Consider the following 20724-nt stretch of genomic DNA (forward strand, 5'->3'; position numbering starts at 1 on the left):
AGTGCGTTTGTAATTTCCAGAGGAAAACTAGGAATCCCAACTACTTTAGCTTAAGCCATGAGGATGTGAAGCAGCTTATGCCAATGAAGCTAAACTTGAAGGTGGTCCTAGTCGAGTAAACAACTACTACAATCGTCAAGTGCCTTGAGTACAAGATTTGATTCCCAGAGACAGTAGCGGAGGTTAAAGTTGTGGCTGCAAATTTTCAACAAATCACCAAAACCCATCTCCCTAATGTGGCTAGGGCAATCAACTATACACATTTCAAAATTATCTGACTAGTTGGCCCGGATGGTGAGGGCTACTTTGATCGAAAGCAACAGTACTTAGTGATCTTGCAAGGAGTTTGTGACGCTCAGAAAAGGTTCTTAAGTATCTATGCAAGCTAGCTAGGTAATTACTTTTAATTTTTTTCTTCTATACATTTAATTGGTTTATTTTTTTCCCAAGGGAGTGTTCATGACATGAGGGTTTTTTGGAACTCCAAGCTATGCCACAAGATCCAAGCACAGGAATTACTTACAGTTCCTCAAGAGTTTACTTTTGATGAGTGGATTAAGCCATACATGGTGCGAGACAAGGGCTACTAGCTGTAGTAGCACTTGATGATCCCTTACTTATGTAGCTGATTGTTTTTTTTTTTTCAATTATTTATGTGAAACAGGTTCCCAGTTGATGGTGACTGAGGCAGAATACAACTAGCAACACCATCTAGCCTGGATTGTTATTGAACAAGCATTTGGACTTTTGAAAATGAAATTCAGATGTTTGGATCAAAAACAAAGGATCAAGCTGAAGTATTTGCTAAACATCATCAAAGGTTGTTGCATCTTGCATAACTTCTTAATTGATATTGATGAGACAAACATCAATGCCGAGATCAAAGCGTGGGAAAGACACATTCAAGCCTTGAAGGAAGTAAAGATTTTTTAAGATTACGAGGATCCTGTTGTGGCTGAGGGAAAGCCACAGGAAGACTTGTGTGGGCCAAAAGATGCACATAAGGTTCAAGAGAACCTAATTAACTTCCTATATTTGCGCCGTCGTAGAGCTGCGTGATTTGAAATGCTATATTCAAGTTTAATATTTGAAATTTGAAATTGAAATTTAGGATTTCGAATTTGATTTGAATTTGAAATTTTAAAATATTTTAAAACATGTTTGAATACTATTCTGAAGACATTTTAAAGTAAATCAGGTGCGAAGTCACTAGTGTTTTATGTTAAATTTTTACCACAAAAAGCTATGCAGATGGGAATGAAAATGTTTTAAAATGCATATTTAAAGCTTAAAACATTCTAAAAACTACTCAAAGTGCAAATGCAACAGTCACATAAATTAAAATATTTTTATATAAAGTGCAGGTGCAACTTTCTTTCAATTACGATGATTTGTATTTTATTAAGATAGTTATGAATCAAACTAAAGATACTCTTGACACTTCACTCACAACATTAAATATATATGCCCAAGGTGGTGATGTTGTGGTGGAAGTTGTCCATTTTTGGTAATCTGGTCCACTTGTTAAGCACTTTAACTTAAAGCTTGGGAGAAGAGCAGCATACCCAGTGCTGACCATGCCTGGATGGCCAAGTCGTACACGTAGCCAGTGTGCCCCATGATATTGGACTGCTGCATGACCAACTTGAAGAAACCATTGGCATCGTCTAGAAACATCATCTGTTTGTATGGAGTGCTGGTATCTCTGTCCACTCCTAGGTGACCAGTAAATTGTAATTATTGAGTGCTTGTATAAGGGAAAGCAGCGGATGCATACAAGGCTGCCAGAGGAGGCCACAACTCTACCATAATTTACAAAGGGTATCTTGAGCTCTCCAGTGGAGATCCTAAGGCATAGCAGCACTTGAACTTAGGGGAGTTTGTCACGATCCGGGAGGGGGGAGCTCTCTAACAGGTGGTGAAACGTTGCGAAGTTGATGATCCACGACTTAAAAACCACAGAGCAACCTAACAGTGTGGCCAGGTCCAAAAAGCTCAAAATCCTCTCCAATGTATCATCCTCGGTGATGAACTTCAGCCTGCCTAAAAATCCTTGACCCGAGCTTCAAAAGTCAAATAGTTTTATTGACTTTATATACTTCCGTTAAATCTTAATGCTTATTACTGGACGTTATCCTTCGTATTGGAAGGAGAATGGCGCCCAAGCAAGGGTAGTCCTCGAGGGCAAACCAAGGGCTTCTCGTCTCAGGTAAGAAGGCGCTAGGGTTTCACATTCTCTAGGTCGCGAGATCGTGAGTTTACTCCTTGTTCCTGTGGCGCAGCGATCCATTGGCTCCTCCGCGGAAGATTTTGAGCTTCCTCGCGACATGCGCGCCAGGGCTGGAGGCTGTGGTAGCAGCCGAGCTCCAGGCCCCGGCCATCCGAGCCGCGAATGTGGCAATCGCGGAGAGTGGCGGCGCCGTGTTCTTCTCTGGGACTTGGATTGTGGCATTCAATGCCATTCTCTGGTTGCGCTGCGGATCGAGGGTGATGCATCTCATTGCCAGCGCCAATCTTCCATGGGCCGATGCAATCGGGATTGATCCAGTCTATCAATTTGTCAGGCAATGCTCAAACGCTTTATATTTTCTTCTTTCTTCCTTTGTTTGCTTTCATGGATACAAGCTTTATTCTTTTCTATGGAGATTTGTTTCGCGTTTGAGATACATCTTCCTTTTGCTTTCTGGTTGCTAAGCCTAACGTTTTTTCTCTTGTTTAAATCAGATATGCAGTGCATTGGAAAAGATTTCTTGCGAGCAATGACGACGGTCACAAAAGGTTCCGGAGTTTTTCAGTGGAATGTAGGGTCCGGGACTGTACGAGAAGGTCTGTATCCTTGTACGCTCCAAGAAAAGCCAACGCTGCCATCAATGATGCTCTCGACTTGGAGTTTAATCCCGACGTACTCGAGCCTCATCTCAAGGAACCAGCTGAAGTTCCACTCTTTTTACTCATACACAAGGACAAGGCCAGGCTCTACAGAGACATGAGCTCGGACCTCGGTGAAAGAAGCTACAAAGAAGTCCTGGACAAGACAAGCTTGCCTGGAGAGATTGCCGCAGGAGTTTTGACACTGGCCGGGTGGAACTATGCAGTCCCAGGATTTGGAGAGATCAATCGAAACGCTCCAACCGTGCTGCTGGATCCAATGTGTGGTTGCGGAACGCTCCTGGTCGAGGCAGCTCTCATGTCTTCCAACACTGCTCCGGGGCTCCTATGCAAAAGCTGGCCTTTCACGGTTCGTTTTTCATCATCTTAGTTCCTTTGGACGTTAAGTTCTAACTTCGACATGTCTAGGACTGGCATGACTTTGACGAGGAACTCTGGCAAGAGTGCCGCGCCAGAGCTTCAGCTGCCATGCTCGCGGTTCCATCCAGTCACAAGTTTTTGGGGAACGACAGGGATCAAAAAGTGATCTCGGCGTGTGCTCGAGCCGCGGAGCGTGCTGGAGTTGCACACTTGCTCCAACTTAGCAGTCAAGACTTTGTGCAGTACGAGCCTCCAACCCGTCCATCGCTGGTGGTGGTCAATCCTCCGTGGGAAAGCAAAGAAAGAACGACGTAAGTGAAAGCTTTCCTTTATTCTTTTTTTGCAAAGCTCCTTTATCTTTTTTTTTTCTTTTTTTTTTTCCAGCTTGATTCCACCTTTTTTTTTCCTTTCGTCTCTAGTTTTCTTTTTCTTTTTTTCTTCCTTTTTTTTTTCTTTCGTCCTTCATCTTTCCTTCTAGTCCACCATTTTTTTCTTTATTTTTTCTTCCTTGCTCTGAATTCGATGTTTGGTCCTTTTCTTTTCTCTCGAGATTGATCTCTTCCGATAATTCCCTCTTTCCGCGAGCTCACTTCATTTTTTAAAAAAACTTTTTTGCCTTCTTGCAGGACTTTGGTTCCAACGTTTTCGGAGCTGGGCAGATTTTTGAGGCGCCACTGTCGTGAAACCGATGCCTACGTCTTGAGTGGCAGTCGCCTTCTCGCGAGCAACATGAGGCTAAAGGCGGACGTCAATTGGCCGATTAAAATTCAAGGCCTCCATTTTCGACTGTGCCACTATTACATTCTTCCAAAAAAGCGCAAGGATCAGGCTGCGCCACAGGGCACTTGACACGTTCCACAGAAACGTGTTGACACGTGTCCATCTGGGAGATTGACACGTCATGTGGCTGCCGCTTGCGTGTATGTAGAGCGAATCTTTGAATATGCCTGGGGATTATTCGGTTTCTTACCGTACACTGTTTTTCCGCTAAATTTGGATCGTCATTTTGAGCCATACACCTGAAAAGAACACAAAAGAAAGAAGAACGCATTGGCTCGCGAAAAGCTGTGGTGCTCTTCTTCCGGATTTGCGGGGATGCTTGCGCGCTGGGATCAATCGCTCGATCTATCTCCTCCATAGCCGATCTAGGTGACGATTCCATCCATTTGGGGCGACCTAAATTAGGGTTTTTGACCTAGTGGCTTCGTCCCCGGAGGAAGGGAGGGTTTGTGAGCGCCGGCAACGACGCAGCGGTTTGAGCGAGCATCCAGCGCCAGGAGAATTCGTGTTCTTTCGAAAAAAATTTCCCCTTCTTTTCACTCTTGGTGTGAGATCTTTCCCTCTTTCTTTTGTCTTTTTCTTTCGTTTTTTTTTTTCTTCGTTCTCTAGCGGCGCTGGCTCTTGGGGACGAGCCCAGCGATTCTTCTCGGGAGAGTCTTGGGGAATTTGAGCAGGGGGAAGGAATTTAGGCACAGGCAGGGCAGGGGGAAATTTTTTCCAGGGGAGATTTTCGCTCCATGGGAGGGAATTTCTCCGCGGCGATTGATGGATTGGGTCTCTGGCAGGGCTAGGAGGATTTGCTCGCTGGGTCGGGCTCGATGGAGCAATGCCAGTGGTGAATTCCTGGCGCTAGGGTGAATCTTTTGGGAGGTTTTCGCCCGGGCATTGGAAGAAAGCCTATAATGGTCTGTTCTAGGCATGGAAAGAACTGAGCCATCTCTGGTGCCAGAATGGCTCAAGGGTGTTGGAAGTGGCTCCTCGGCGCATCACCAAGGTAGCTATACCGACTTTAAGAGAAAGATGGAAACGTTCTAACGCTTTTCTTCTTTTTTATTTCTGTCTAGATGATGGTCAGAGGCAAAGATTATCACAGCATAGCGAACAAGAGTCTCCACGCTACTCTGCGTACGTACCACCGAGAAGAATAACCATTCCAGAGCGTCACCAAGTCGACAAGGATTCTTACACTGGTAGCCGTGTCTATCCCAACTTTTCTCGGACGCCATCGTCGTATCGAGGCGACCACCATCGGGGTGATTGGGATTCGGATAGGGAGAGGGAGAGGGATAGGGAGAGAGCAGCGACTAGTTTTTTGAGCGACGGGAAGGACAGGGATGATCGTGCAAATGGTCGCTGGCCCGGACCGGGGAGGCTACTAGATCAAGAGTTTCCACTTCGACGTCCACACAGTGTAGGGAATTCTGGTAGGCTAGCGGAGAATGGAGAGAAGAGGTTTGTCAGCGATAGCAGTAGCAGCAGCAGCAGCAAACTCGCAGGCCCCGTACCAAAGGCTGCCTTTGAGCGGCATTTTCCATCGCTTGGTGCTCAGGAGAAGGTTTACTCGAGCCTCGGCAATGTGTCCGTGTTGAGCCCCCGTCACCTTTGGCAACACTCTCGGACCGGTGTTGGTCTGGACTCGGATAGTCGCTCCAGCCTCGTGGAGCCCAACGGCGTCGCTCCCAGTGCTACGTCCGGGACGCCAAAGATGGCTGAAGCTCTAGCTCACAATCCTCCTCGAGTCAGAACTCCACCACAGGTATGTATTCTTTTTTGCTTTTCGGTATTTTCTTTTCCTTGCCTTTCTTTTCATTTTTTTCTTTCTTTTTCTAATTGCTTGTCACTTTTTTGAGTTGCAGCAATCTACAGAAACCAGGCTGGAAGAACTGGCTCTCAAACAGTCCAGGCAGCTTGTGCCGATGATTCCAAAGACGGTAAGTGAAACCTTTTTTATTTTGTTCCTCCTCGTTCGCTCTTCTAACGGGATTTACTCTTTGCAGGCTCTTAACTCTCGGGACAAAGCCAAGCCAAAGCTGACAAGCCTGGTGTCCCCTAGCACACCAAAGATCGCTCAAGCTCCGAGCAGCCCCATGCTTAGACAACCTCCTCCGATACGCGTCGAAACTCCAAAGACTCCCCAGAGCAAGCTTCACGTCCTCAAGCCCGGGGTGGCGATTCCAGAGACCGCTCCAGCCGCGAGCTCAGTTGGCCGAACTCCAACTGCCGGCGCGAACTCCACTGCTCCTCGCAAGCTGAAGCAGCTGCTAGATCGCCGGGCCGTCCCGATACCTCCGCTCTCCGCCAGCGCCGGGGGAGCCGACGCGAGCCGAGCTCGAAACAGCAAAGAGAACGGCGTCACCGAAGACAAGAGGCTCCAGGCACAGGCTCAGAACCGAAGCGACTTTTACAACGCTATCCGGAGGAAGGCCGCCGGCGCAGGAGGAAGCAGTAGCAAGCCGGAGGAGAAGAGCAGCAGTGGCGACTCCAACGGCGGCGGTGGTGGTGCCGGGAATGGCCGTGACAGGGAGCTGGAAGATGAAACGCAGGATGGTGGTGAAAGTCCGCCGGTGGCGGAGGTGGATCATCGCCGCCACCACCCGGCTCCCACCGCTTATCTCGATAACGACGACAATGCTGCCAATGGCGTGAAGAGCGAGCACTCGATCAAGGACGTTGTTGGTGGCTCCGAGGAGGAGGAAGCGGCATTTTTGAGATCGCTCGGGTGGGAGGAGGATGGCGACGCCGAGGGAGGAGAGGGGCTGACCGAGGAGGAGATTAGTGCATTTTATCGAGAGGTAAAGCTGGTGTTTTCGAGTTGTTTTCGTTGTTTTAACTCTGGAAGTTTGCTCTCTTTGTTTTGCAGCATATGAGGTCGATGAGTAGCTCCCCTCTGAGCAGCCGGATACATAACAGGCTCCAGAATGCCGTGCTTCGATCTAGCGGAGGAATCAACGGGGTTTCGGCTGGAATCAGCTCGTCCGACTCGGAGTCCGACGGCGAAGTCCGCGCCGCCAACAATGTTCTCGCGTCGAGACTCGTGGGATGATAATTGGTGACAACGAAAAGAAGGATGGCAGTCACACGGAGGAGGAGTCGATCACTCTCGGAGTTCTAAAGGTTTTTTTTTTTGTTTTGGCTGGAAGATGTCGTGTACAGGCATGGATGGAGGAGGAAGAAGGAAAAATTAAACAAGGATTTGCCGTTCTTCAAGAGGTAACGAGGAAAGAAAAAGTGAGAGAAGAGAGAAGTTGTGGGATGTCTTTGACCACTCTGGAAGCAAAGAAAATTTTTTTATTACTATGATCCATGGAAGTGTTCCAAAGTCATAGCCTTGTTGTCGTAATGTTCTTGGGTAACTTCATGTTTTTGTCTCTATAAAAGATCTCAAAAAGATGAGAAGAGTTTTATGTTCTTGGGTTAACTTGTACCAAAAAAAGTCTCTAAAAGGTACCCAAAAAAAGGTGAGAAGAAAGAGTTTCGATTGACTTTAGCGAACATTGTACAAGTAATCGAAAGTGAGATCAAATCCATCGATCCATTCACGGGATCACTCCCGGGTCAGTGAAAAAGGAACTCCTCTCTTTTCTCTTTTTCTCTTTTTCTTGTCACTGGAGTGGCAAGTTGCTATGGGCAGTGTTCTTGGTGTCAGGATTGGAGACGTCGCTGGTCGAGATTTGGAGTTCTCTTTCATCCTCGATCTCGATTCTTTCGTTCTGCAGCGATCGATCCAGCTAAAGATCAAACGAGGCAACGAGAGGAGAGAAAAACCAAAAGAGTGTACCTGCGATTCTTTGAGTGAGGAGAATAATGTGATCGCTGTCGCAGCTGCTATTCCAAAGACTGGCGCGAGGGCTTTGGCCATGTCCATGTCTGCTTGTTTCTGTTCAAGCGATGACCTTACCATCCTGGATTTTGAGTATCGATCGATAACTTAACGGGAAGAAGATAGAAAGGACTCTACCTTTCTCGACTAACTGGAAATGCCCAAAACACGAGCTCGATCGATCGATGAGCGACGAGACTTATGATTCCACTCCACAAAATTCCCCTTCTTTGCTTGCAGGAGAGAAAAAATGAAATCCACCTACACACAAGAGAAGTGTTCTTCAGTTTAGTCGGGCTTATATATACAAGCGCGGGCCGCTGAATGAGACGAGGCCACCTGTGCATCTGCGACGTCGACACGTGTTTGATATTTTATGCAGTTACTGGGGGAGATTCTTCTACCATGTCAAACTCAGAGGAAAACAAAACAACTAATATTAAGCATTAGAGCAATTAAAATCTAGGAAATTAGACTTGAATTTGGCAATCAAGCGGCCTCTTTATTTTGGGCAGCAAAGCAAACATTGTCTAAATAGCACAGTAGTGTTTTTATCCATTACTGACGCTTTGATTTCTTCCGAATGTTGTCCTTTTACATTACAATATATTACTTCAGCACCATATTTCCAACTGAATCAACTACTGCAAAGCCAAAGTTGCTTGGTTTACTGCCACGATGGCAAGAGGTCAATATTATTAGACCCTTTATTAGTCCCTCTTGTTCAAGTGTCCTTGCTTTTGGGATGATAGTGCAGTATCAAGCTGTGCTGCCCTGACAAAAGACCTCTCAAGTCCACTCTGAGTGCTAGTACAAGAAAACATATACTGTAAGAATGACTACCTGAGAAAGGGGAAACCACTTAGGGTGGAGGTCTGGACTTGATCGTGGTTTCTATATGAACTTTCATTGCCATGCATCTATAGTTCGCCTCAGTGTTCTTCACATTCTCTCTGGGCTCCAAAGTTCACTAACGTACCAGGTGCGCCAAGTACAGAGCTACAGGTTGCGAATTCGTGGTGAGGCACCCTGATAGCTATAGGCTCTACTCATGTCAAAGGCTTCTGCTCGTCATATACAGCGTTTATGAATCGTGGTGAGTTTTGAGATCGCTCCGCCGTGAGTAGCTCCGCTCTGAGCCGGATACATAACAGGCTCCAGAATGCCGTGCTTCGATCTAGCGGAGGAATCAACGGGTTTTCGGCTGGAATCAGTCGTCCGACTCGGAGTCTGATGGCGAAGTTCGCTCCGCCAACAATGTTCTCGCGTCGGGACTCGTGGGATGATAATTGGTGACAACGCAAAGAAGGATGGCAGTCACACGGAGGAGTCGATCACTCTCGGAGTTTTAGAGGTTTTTTCGGTTTGGCTGGAAGATGTCGTGTACAGGCATGGATGGAGGAAGAAGGAAGAATTAAACAAAACTTTGCCGTTCTTCAAGAGGTAACGAGGAAAGAAAGAATTAAAGCAGAGAGAAGTTGTGAGACGTCTTTGACCAGGTGTGTTGTCGTAATGTTCTTGGGGTAACTTCCGACACAAAAAAGGTACTCAAAAAAAAAGTTTTTAAAGGTTCTTGTCTCTAAAGGTACCCAAAATAAGGTGAGAAAAAAGAGTTTCGATTGACTTTGGCGAAGATTGTACAAGGAAAAGTAATCGAAAGTTAGATAAAAATCCAATCGATCCATTCACGGGATCACTCCCCGGTCAGTGAAAAAAGAACTGCTCTCTTTTTCTCTTTTCTTGTCACTGGAGTGGCAAGTTGCTGTGCCCAGTGGTCTTGGTGTCTGGATTGGAGACGTCTCTGGTCGAGATTTCGAGCTCTCCTTCATCCTCGACCTCGATTCTTTCGTTCTGCAGCAATCGATCCAGCTAAAGATCAATCAAACGAGGCAACGAGAGGAGAGAAAAACCAAAAGAGTGTACCTGGGATTCTTTGAGTGTCGAGAATAATGTGATCGCTGTCGCAGCTGCTATTCCAAAGACTGGCGCGAGGGCTTTGGCCATATCCATGTCTGCTTGTTTCCGTTCAAGCGGTGACCTTCCCATCCTTGATTTTGAGTATCGATCGAGAACTTTTAACGGGAAGAATGGAAAGGACTCTACCTTTCTCGACTGACTGGAAATGCCCAAAACACGTGCCGAGATTTATGATTCGACTCCACAAAAATCCCCTTCTTTGCTTGCTAGGAAAGAAAAAAATGAAATCCCACCAGCGCGTACAGGGGAAGTGTTCTTCAGTTTAGTCGGGCTTATATACAAGGGCGGGCCGACTTGAAGTTGAGGCGTGGATTAATGAGACGAGGCCACCTGTGTTCTGGATCTTCTATGCTGACACGTGTGCTGGATATTTATGTAGTTACTGGGAGATTCTTCTGCCACCATTCTTGAACATGTCAAACCCAGAAAAAACACGTGCCTAAACAACTTCTCAAAAGCTATAGCCGATTAGAGCAATCTCTATCCTAATTAATATTTAGGAAGTTATGCCCGCTTGATTAGAGCAAATTCAATTGTATTAAATTAGAATGTCTACAGAATATTTGGGCAACAAACATTGTCTAAAGGCTAAGTATCTTAACAATGCTCAGGCCAATAGCACGGAGTGTTCTTTCTTATCCCAAGTCATACTAAGAAATAATGAGAACCACACACAAGCTTGTTTAGTGTTTTTATAATTTTTGTCTATAGAAGAATTTACTTGTCAACTATTTAGGAATTGCAAAAGGCAGGACCTTTTTTAAGCTCAGCTTCTTGAATTCGTAAAATTCCATGTAGATTAGTAAGCCTTTATTTTGAATAAATGAAAAAGATAGAAAAATTCAGAATATAATTTCTTATTATTATATAAAGTAAAAAAAGTAATTGGCCTGTTAAATTCAAATACAGCTAATACAAGCATATGAAATTATAATTTCTATTTAAACCTTTATCATCAAACTAAATTACTGACATTATTATCAATTAAGGTATTGATTGCATTAATTTACTTCTAAAGTCAAAAAACATCCAAAAAAGTCAAATAAATTTTTGCATTGGGAAGTCCGGTGATTGCTGAAATAAACTTTTTCCTCAAGCATCCCACAAAGATCAAGATCAAAATGAATCAACTCACATTTCATCTCTTAATTCTCCATTTCACATTCTTTGCCCATTGTGATGGCGACGTTTTTCGTTCAAGAGTTCCCACAAACTCCTCATGGAGATTCAATCTAGACACCAGCGGCACCATCATCCTTTATCAGCCTTCTCGCAAGCTAGCGGTCGGATTCGCTTTTATTAATTGCGAAGCGTGTAATTCTAGGCCTAGTGTCTACTTCTCGGTGGTCATGCTAAGCAAGACTCCCAGTAGTGTGGCAGACGTTGAATTCGGCCCGAGCGCTAGCCAAGCTCACTTAATCTGGGTTGCAAACAGAAACCGGCCAGTCTTCATGTACTGCGCCCTCGAGCTACAGCTCGATGGAAACTTGGTCTTGCGAGATAGCGACGCCACCATCGTGTGGCAATCCAACACGGCTGGGCTGGGCGTCGCGGGGATGGAGCTCCGCGAGACAGGCAATCTGGTTCTCTATGGCAGCGGCAACCAAACGATCTGGCAGAGCTTTGGAGAGCTCCAAGACACGCTCACCATTGGTCAACGCCTCCAGCCTGGGGAATCTCTCGAGAGTAGCGTGTCCGAGTTTAACTTCTCTCGTGGCCACTTTCGCCTCCTCGTGGAGCCCGACCGGGTATCGCTCAAGTTCTCCACCTCCGGGGTGAGCTACGGCGAGTGGTGCGCTTATGGAGAAGAGATTGGATTCGTCACCATTGATAATGGATCACTAGGTTGCCACCGCAAGAAGGATAACTCCGAGATCCAATCCATCCTTTTCCCGGCTGCATCATCCGTAGTTAACAACAGGTTCTTGCGGCTCTTTCCAAGCGGCGATCTCCGGGTATACACCTCCGAGGGAGATATTCTTGTCGAAACCGGGTATAGTATCATCAGCGACTTTGTGGAGGACTACTCGCCATGCGGGAAGTTCCCGGGATCTTGTGGGGAGTATGGCGTGTGTACAACGAGTGGAGAGTGCATTTGTCCCAGCTATTCCTCGTACTTGGACCCTAGCAATCCCAAGCTTGGATGCAAGCTAAATCGCCCACCACCAGAGTCTTTGGAAAACTGCGAGGAAAACAGCGAGATCGAGGAGTTTCCTGGGATGATCTCTGTGGGGTTGTACAAGGATTTTACAGACATGCCACTTGAGAAGTGTAGGAATTCGTGCCTGGGGAACTGTAGCTGCAAGGGAGTGCTGTTCAGCACGCACAGGTGCGTGGAATTGCTCGAGGTTTTCACCTTGTGGAACTCTACGGGTATGTATGGAAAGTCTAATAACATCACAGCGTTTGTGAAGATGGGCTTGCGGAATTCTACGAAATTGACTTTTCCAAAACTCAACAATCAGAGAAAAAAATCATGGTCTTTGACTTACATTGCTGTTGCCATTGTTTTTGGAGCCGTTATTGTTGTGGTGGTAGCGGTGATATGGAAGTTCCCGAATGCAAAAGCTTTCAAGAAGTCTCAGGAGACGATTATGGAACAAGTCCGGCCAGAGTTTCCTAATGCTCCCAGGTGTTACGCGTATGAGGAGCTGTGTGAGATCACTAGCAACTTCAAGAGCAAACTTGGCCAGGGAGGATTCAGCACTGTTTTTGCGGGAGTTTTCCAGGATGGCAGCAAGGTTGCGGTCAAGAGATTGGAGACTGCAAGGCAAGGGCTCAAGCAGTTCATGGCTGAGGTGAGAACCATTGGCAGCATCCATCACCGAAACCTAGTTCAGTTGCAAGGCTATGGAGCTGACGACCATCACTATTACCTGGTATACGAGTTTGTGGAAAATCTCTCGCTAGATAAGTGGCTCTTCAGTAAGATCCACAGTCATGATCCAAAAAAGCAGCAGGCTTTGAGGTGGAAGATAAGATCTCGGATCGCCATGGACATTGCTCGTGGACTGGATTATCTTCACGGAGGATGCAAGGATCAGGTCCTCCACCTTGACATCAAGCCACAAAACATCCTCCTTGACACAGATTTTGGAGCCAAGATTTGTGACTTTGGACTTGCAAGGCTGGTCGAGAGGAGTGATCACGAGAAGATCTTTGTCAACACGGTGATGCGAGGAACTCCCGGATACATGGCTCCCGAGTGGCTCCATTCCCGGGTGACGGACAAGGCAGATGTTTACAGCTTTGGGATCGTTTTGCTGGAGATTGTGAGTGGAAGAAAGGTGGTGCCCCTCCCGGCCAGCGCGGTGATCAGTCAGGGAGATTCCAGGATCTTAAAAGTAAACGCATTTGAAAGAAGTGAACTGCTGCTTGGACACGTGGATCCGGGACTGCTGCTTGAGCCCGACTTCGATTTGGGAGAGGCGAAAGAGGTGGTAAGGGTTGGACTTATGTGCGTCCACCAAGAACAGCTTCTAAGACCTTCTATGGGGGTTGTGTTGAAAATGCTGGAAGAAGCGTTGGCCAATAGATGAAACCTATTCGGTAATAGAATTATTTTACTATGGTGAAGATGTTTGGAAAAAGTTTACTTTTATTGACTGTTTGACTTTAATCGACTTTTTTAATCAATTTTGAGCGTCCAGGCTCAACGGACGGAGGATTTCTACCTATTTGTCTCGGTTTTATCAACAGGAAGGATTCGAAAAGTCATGAATCACCATTGGGAAACCCGGTGATTGTTCAAAGAGAGTTTTTCTTTGCATCACCGTAAAAACTAATATGAATCACCTTGGTTCACGCATATTACATCTCTTAATTCGGCTATCAATTCTCCATTTCCCATTCCTTGCCCACTGTGGCGATTTACTTGTCTCAAGAGTTCCCACAAACTCCTCATGGCAATTCACTTTCAGCAGCATCATCCTCTACCACCCTTCTCGCAATTTGGCCGCGGGATTCGCTTCAATTTATACTTCTTCTTTTTCTAGTGTCTACTTCTCGGTGTTCATGCAAGACAAGGCCCGGGATTCCGATAGCGTGGGAGAAATTGGATTTGGCCCTAGCGCTGGGAAAGCTGACTTAATCTGGGTAGCAAACACAAACAGGCCAGTCCTCATGTACTGCGTCCTCGAGCTAGAGCTGGATGGAAACCTGGTCTTGCGAGATAGCAACCACAGTATCGCGTGGGAATCCAAGACCGCTGGCATGGGCGTCGTGGGGATGGAGCTCCTCGAGACCGGCAATCTGGTTCTCTATGGCAGCGCCAACGAGATGATATGGCAGAGCTTTGCAGATCCCCACGATACACTCTCCGTCGGCCAGCGCCTCCTGCCCGGGCAATCGATTGTGAGCAGCGTGTCCAAGCATAACTTTTCGCGCGGCTACTTTCGCCTCCTCGTGGAACACGACCGGGTATCGCTGAAGTTCTCCACCTCTGGGGTGAGCTATGGAGAGTGGTGCCCTTCTAAAGAGGAGATTGGATTCCTTGCAGTAAACAATGGATCGATAAGTTGCCACCGCAAGCAGGATGGCTCCATGATCACGTCCATCACTTTCCCGGAGACTAAGAGCCGATTCTTGTGTCTCCTTCCAAGCGGCGATCTCCGGGTCTACGGCGATGTTGTTGCAGACAAGGGGAAAAGTATCATCGACAACTTCGTGGAGGACAACTCGCCGTGTGGGAAGTTCCCGGGATCTTGTGGGAAGTACGGCTTCTGTACGGCGAGTGGAGAATGCATTTGTCCCGCGAGCTACTCTTCGTACGTGGATGCTAGCAATCCCAGGCTTGGATGCAAGCTAAATCGCCCACCACCAGAGTCGCTGGAGAACTGCGAGATAAGTAGTGAGCTCGAGGAGTATCCTGGGTTGACCTCTGTTGGATTATACAAGGATTATACAGACGTGTCGATTGAGCAGTGTAAGAGTTCGTGCCTGAGGAACTGTAGCTGCATGGGAGTTCTGTTTAGCTTGCACAGGTGCGTGGAGTTGCCTGAGGTTTTCACCTTGTGGAACTCTATAGATATGTATGGATCGTCAGAGAATATCACGGCGTTTGTGAAGATGGGCTTGCGAAATTCTAGAAACTACAATGCTCCAAACGGGAGAGCAGAACTATATGATCGGAGAAAGGAATTGAGGTCATCGGCTTACATTGCTGCTGCCATTGTTTTTGGAGCAGCCATCATTTTGGTGGTCGCGGTATGGAAGTTTAACAAAGCAACACCAAAAGAGACAGGGAAGAACTCTCCGAGTAGGGAATTACTCCGGCCAGAGTTTCCTAACGCTCCCAGGTACTGTGAGTATGAGGAGCTGTGTGAGATCACTGGCAACTTCAAGACTAAACTTGGTCGGGGGGGATTCAGCACTGTTTTTGCAGGAGTTCTCCAAGATGGCAGCAAGGTTGAGGTTAAAAGGTTGGAGAGCGCAAGGCAAGGGCTCAAGCAATTCGAGGCCGAGGTGAGAACCATTGGAAGCATCCATCATCGAAACCTGGTCAAGTTGCAAGGCTATGGAGCTCACAGCCAGCACTACTACCTGGTATACGAGTTTGTGGAAAATCTCTCGTTAGATAAGTGGCTCTTTAGCAAGGTCGATGACCATGATCCGGACAAGCAGGAACAATTAAGCTGGAAGATAAGATCTCGGATTGCCATGGACATTGCTCGTGGCCTGGATTATCTTCACGGAGGCTGCAAGGATCAGGTCCTCCACCTTGACATCAAGCCACAAAACATCCTCCTTGACACAGATTTTGGAGCCAAGATTTGTGACTTTGGACTTGCAAGGCTGGTCGAGAGGAGTGATCACGAGAAGATCTTTGTCAACACGGTGATGCGAGGAACTCCCGGATACATGGCTCCCGAGTGGCTCCATTCCCGGGTGACGGACAAGGCAGATGTTTACAGCTTTGGGATCGTTTTGCTGGAGATTGTGAGTGGAAGAAAGGTGGTGCCCCTCCCGGCCAGCGCGGTGATCAGTCAGGGAGATTCCAGGATCTTAAAAGTAAACGCATTTGAAAGAAGTGAACTGCTGCTTGGACACGTGGATCCGGGACTGCTGCTTGAGCCCGACTTCGATTTGGGAGAGGCGAAAGAGGTGGTAAGGGTTGGACTTATGTGCGTCCACCAAGAACAGCTTCTAAGACCTTCTATGGGGGTTGTGTTGAAAATGCTGGAAGAAGCGTTGGCCAATAGATGAAACCTATTCGGTAATAGAATTATTTTAATATGGTGAAGATGTTTGGAAAAAGTTTACTTTTATTGACTGTTTGACTTTAATCGACTTTTTTAATCAATTTTGAGCGTCCAGGCTCAACGGACGGAGGATTTCTACCTATTTGTCTCGGTTTTATCAACAGGAAGGATTCGAAAAGTCATGAATCACCATTGGGAAACCCGGTGATTGTTCAAAGAGAGTTTTTCTTTGCATCACCGTAAAAACTAATATGAATCACCTTGGTTCACGCATATTACATCTCTTAATTCGGCTATCAATTCTCCATTTCCCATTCCTTGCCCACTGTGGCGATTTACTTGTCTCAAGAGTTCCCACAAACTCCTCATGGCAATTCACTTTCAGCAGCATCATCCTCTACCACCCTTCTCGCAATTTGGCCGCGGGATTCGCTTCAATTTATACTTCTTCTTTTTCTAGTGTCTACTTCTCGGTGTTCATGCAAGACAAGGCCCGGGATTCCGATAGCGTGGGAGAAATTGGATTTGGCCCTAGCGCTGGGAAAGCTGACTTAATCTGGGTAGCAAACACAAACAGGCCAGTCCTCATGTACTGCGTCCTCGAGCTAGAGCTGGATGGAAACCTGGTCTTGCGAGATAGCAACCACAGTATCGCGTGGGAATCCAAGACCGCTGGCATGGGCGTCGTGGGGATGGAGCTCCTCGAGACCGGCAATCTGGTTCTCTATGGCAGCGCCAACGAGATGATATGGCAGAGCTTTGCAGATCCCCACGATACACTCTCCGTCGGCCAGCGCCTCCTGCCCGGGCAATCGATTGTGAGCAGCGTGTCCAAGCATAACTTTTCGCGCGGCTACTTTCGCCTCCTCGTGGAACACGACCGGGTATCGCTGAAGTTCTCCACCTCTGGGGTGAGCTATGGCGAGTGGTGCCCTTCCAAAGAGGAGATTGGATTCCTTGCAGTAAACAATGGATCGATAAGTTGCCACCGCAAGCAGGATGGCTCCATGATCACGTTCATCACTTTCCCAGCGACTAAGAGCAGATTCTTGTGTCTCCTTCCAAGCGGCGATCTCCGGGTCTACGGCGATGTTGTTGCGGACAAGGGGAAAAGTATCATAGACAACTTTGTGGAGGAGAACTCGCCGTGTGGGAAGTCCCGGGATCATGTGGGAAGTACGGCTTCTGTACGACGAGTGGAGAATGCATTTGTCCCGCGAGCTACTCTTCGTACATGGATGCTAGCAATCCCAGGCTTGGATGCAAGCTAAATCGCCCACCACCAGAGTCGCTGGAGAACTGCGAGACAAGCAGTGAGCTCGAGGAGTATCCTGGGTTGACCTCTGTTGGATTATACAAGGATTATACAGACGTGTCGATTGAGCAGTGTAAGAGTTCGTGCCTGAGGAACTGTAGCTGCATGGGAGTTCTGTTTAGCTTGCACAGGTGCGTGGAGTTGCCTGAGGTTTTCACCTTGTGGAACTCTATAGATATGTATGGATCGTCAGAGAATATCACGGCGTTTCTGAAGATGGGCTTGCGAAATTCTACAAACTACAATGCTCCAAACGGGAGAGCAGAACTGTATAATCAGAGAAAGGAATTGAGGCCATCGGCTTACATTGCTGCTGCCATTGTTTTTGGAGCAGCCATCATTTTGGTGGTCGCGGTATGGAAGTTTAAGAAAGCAACACCAAAAGAGACAAGGAAGAACTCTCCGAGTAGGGAATTACTCCGGCCAGAGTTTCCTAACGCTCCCAGGCACTGTGAGTACGAGGAGCTGTGTGAGATCACTGGCAACTTCAAGACTAAACTTGGTCGGGGGGGATTCAGCACTGTTTTTGCAGGAGTTCTCCAAGATGGCAGCAAGGTTGCGGTTAAAAGGTTGGAGAGCGCAAGGCAAGGGCTCAAGCAATTCGAGGCCGAGGTGAGAACCATTGGAAGCATCCATCATCGAAACCTGGTCAAGTTGCAAGGCTATGGAGCTCACGGCCAGCACTACTACCTGGTATATGAGTTCGTGGAAAATCTTTCGTTAGATAAGTGGCTCTTTAGCAAGGTCGATGACCATGATCCGGACAAGCAGGAACATTTGAGCTGGAAGATAAGATCTCGGATTGCCATGGACATTGCTCGTGGACTGGATTATCTTCACGGAGGCTGCAAGGATCAGGTCGTCCACCTTGACATCAAGCCACAAAACATCCTCCTTGACACGGACTTTGGAGCCAAGATTTGTGACTTTGGACTCGCAAGGCTGGTCGAGAGGAGTGATCACGAGAAGATCTTTGTCAACACGGTGATGCGAGGAACTCCCGGATACATGGCTCCTGAGTGGCTCCATTCCCGGGTGACGGACAAGGCAGATGTTTACAGCTTTGGGATCGTTTTGCTGGAGCTTGTGAGTGGAAGAAAGGTGGTGCCCCTACCATCCAGCGCGGTGATCAGCCACGGAGCTTCCAGGATCTTGAAAGTAAAAGCATTTGAAAGAAGTGAATTGCTGCTTGGAAACATGGATCCGGGGCTGTTGATTGTGCCGGACTTTAATTTGGAAGAGGCCAAAGAGTTGGTAAGGGTTGGACTTCTGTGCGTCCAGCAAGAACAGCTTCGAAGACCTTCTATCGGGGTTGTGATGAAAATGCTGGAAGAAGCAATCAAAAAAATATGAAACAACTAATTTAAAATTCATTCGAAGGATTTATGATTTTTGGTCAGTGCAGGGTGGTATTTTGATTTTAGCAACCGGAAGTATTAAAAAAAGTCCGGTGATTGTTCAAAGAAGTATTTTGGCATTGTAGGATTTGCTAAATTCTCCATTTTTCCCGCTGTGCTCAAGAGTTCCCACAAATTCCTTGTGGCAATTCGGTTTAAGCAGCATCATCCTACCAGCCTTCTCGCAAACTGGCCGCAGGGTTCGCTTCAATTCATTGCAAGGCATGTTCTACTTCTAGTGTCTACTTCTCGGTGTTCAAGGCCCCGGATCCCGATAGCCTGAGAGAAATTGGCTCTGGCGCTGGGTAGCAAACACAAACAGGCCAGTCTTCATGTACTGCGTCCTCGAGCTAGAGCTGGATGGAAACCTGGTCCTTGCGAGATAGCAACCGCGTGGGAATCCAAGACCGCTGGCATGGGCGTCGTGGGGATGGAGCTCCTCGAGACCAGCAATCTGGTTCTCGATGGCAGCGCTAACGAGATGGATGATATGGCAGAGCTTTGCAGATCCCCACGATACACTCGTCGGCCAGCGCCTCCTGCCCGGGCAATCGATTGTGAGCAGCTTCTCCAAGCATAACTTTTCGCGCGGCTACTTTCGCCTCCTCGTGGAACACGACCGGGTATCGCTGAAGTTCTCCACCTCTGGGGTGAGCTCTGCTTCCAAAGAGGAGATTGGATTCCTTGCAATAAACAATGGATCGCTAAGTTGTAAGTTGCCACCGCAAGAAGGATGGCTCCATGATCACGTTCACTTTCCCGCCGACTAAGAGCAGATTCTTGGGCTTCTTCCAAGCGGCGATCTCCGGGTCTACGGCGATGTTGTGGAGGACAACTCGCCGTGTGGAACGTTCCCGGGATCTTGTGGGAAGTACGGCTTCTGTACGACGAGTGGAGATTGCACCTGTCCCGCGAGATGAGTAATGAGCTCGAGGAGTATCCTGTGGACTATACAAGGATTTTACAAACGTGTCGATTGAGCAGTGTAAGAGTTCGTGCCTGGGGAGTGCTGTTTAGCTTGCACAGGTGCATGGAATTGCCTGAGGTTTTCACCTTGTGGAACTCTATAGGTATGTATGGATCGTCAGAGAATATCACGGCCAAATTCTACAAACTACAACTTGAATACTCCAAGCGGGAGAGCATAACTATATGACCGGAGAAAGAAATTGAGGTCATCGACTCACATTGCGGCTGCCATTGTTTTTGGAGCAGCCATCATTTTGGTGGTCGTGGTATGGAAGTTTTACAAAGCAACAGCTTTCACACCAAAAGAAACAGGGAAGAACTCTCCGAGTAGGGAATTACTCCGGCCAGAGTTTCCTAACGCTCCCAGGTACTGTGAGCACGAGGAGCTGTGTGAGATCACTAGCAACTTCAAGACTAAACTTGGTCGGGGAGGATTTAGCACCGTTTTTGCGGGAGTTCTCCAAGATGGCAACAAGGTTGCCGTAAAAAGGTTGGAGAGCGCAAAGCAAGGGCTCAAGAAATTCGAGGCCGAGGTGAGAACCGTTGGAAGCACCCATCATCGAAACCTGGTCAAGTTGCAAGGCTATGGAGCTCACGGCCAGCACTACTACCTGGTATACGAGTTTGTGGAAATCTTTCGCTGGATAAGTGGCTCTTTAGTAATATCCCGGACAAGCATGAACATTTGAGCTCGAGGACTAGATTACCTTCACGGAGGATGCAAGGATCAGGTCCTCCACCTGATATCAAGCCGCAAAACATCCTCCTTGACGCAAACTTTGGAGCCAAGATTTGTGATTTTGGACTTGCAAGGTTGGTTGAAAGGAGTGACCATGAGAAGAACTTCGTCAACACGGTGATGCGGGGACTCCCAGATACATGGCTCCAGAGTGACTCCATTCACGGGTGACAGAGAAGGCAGATGTTTAGAGCTGGAGCTTTCGAGTGGGAGGAAAACGGTTCCCCTCCCGTCTAGTGCCTCGATCAGTCAGGGAACTTCCAGGATCTTGAAAGTAA

At 47.4% G+C, this 20724-nt stretch overlaps 4 protein-coding genes and 1 long non-coding RNA gene across 5 annotated transcripts; 4 read left to right on the top strand and 1 right to left on the bottom strand.

The window, feature by feature from the left end:
- The first annotated feature begins 2114 nt into the window (after positions 1-2114).
- LOC9648581 (putative RNA methyltransferase slr0064) lies at positions 2115-4223 on the top strand. Its single transcript, XM_002984713.2, has 5 exons — positions 2115-2209; positions 2283-2564; positions 2725-3238; positions 3298-3560; positions 3876-4223. Exons 1-5 carry the CDS (start codon positions 2115-2117, stop codon positions 4096-4098), a joined length of 1377 nt encoding a protein of 458 aa, XP_002984759.1. The 3' UTR covers positions 4099-4223.
- Positions 4224-4293: 70 nt separating this feature from the next.
- Positions 4294-7326, top strand: LOC9645095. The gene is made up of 5 exons (XM_002984714.2): positions 4294-5023; positions 5094-5785; positions 5886-5960; positions 6027-6821; positions 6890-7326. Exons 1-5 carry the CDS (start codon positions 4948-4950, stop codon positions 7070-7072), a joined length of 1821 nt encoding a protein of 606 aa, XP_002984760.1. The 5' UTR covers positions 4294-4947; the 3' UTR covers positions 7073-7326.
- A 162-nt stretch (positions 7327-7488) lies between these two features.
- LOC112351668 lies at positions 7489-8104 on the bottom strand. The gene is made up of 3 exons (XR_002994207.1): positions 7988-8104; positions 7808-7931; positions 7489-7739 (listed from the first exon to the last, which is right to left on the bottom strand). It is a non-coding gene; the product is annotated as an uncharacterized LOC112351668 (long non-coding RNA).
- A 2843-nt stretch (positions 8105-10947) lies between these two features.
- On the top strand, positions 10948-13365 carry LOC112351644 (G-type lectin S-receptor-like serine/threonine-protein kinase At5g24080). The gene has a single exon (XM_024689881.1). It carries the CDS (start codon positions 10948-10950, stop codon positions 13363-13365), a length of 2418 nt encoding a protein of 805 aa, XP_024545649.1.
- A 475-nt stretch (positions 13366-13840) lies between these two features.
- Positions 13841-16030, top strand: LOC112351645 (G-type lectin S-receptor-like serine/threonine-protein kinase At5g24080). Its single transcript, XM_024689882.1, has one exon. The coding sequence runs from the start codon at positions 13841-13843 to the stop codon at positions 16028-16030; it is 2190 nt and encodes a 729-aa protein (XP_024545650.1).
- Positions 16031-20724: the final 4694 nt, after the last annotated feature.

Source organism: Selaginella moellendorffii, unplaced genomic scaffold, assembly GCF_000143415.4.
Source record: "Selaginella moellendorffii unplaced genomic scaffold, v1.0 SELMOscaffold_64, whole genome shotgun sequence".
In the NCBI taxonomy this organism is placed as follows: Eukaryota; Viridiplantae; Streptophyta; class Lycopodiopsida; order Selaginellales; family Selaginellaceae; genus Selaginella; species Selaginella moellendorffii.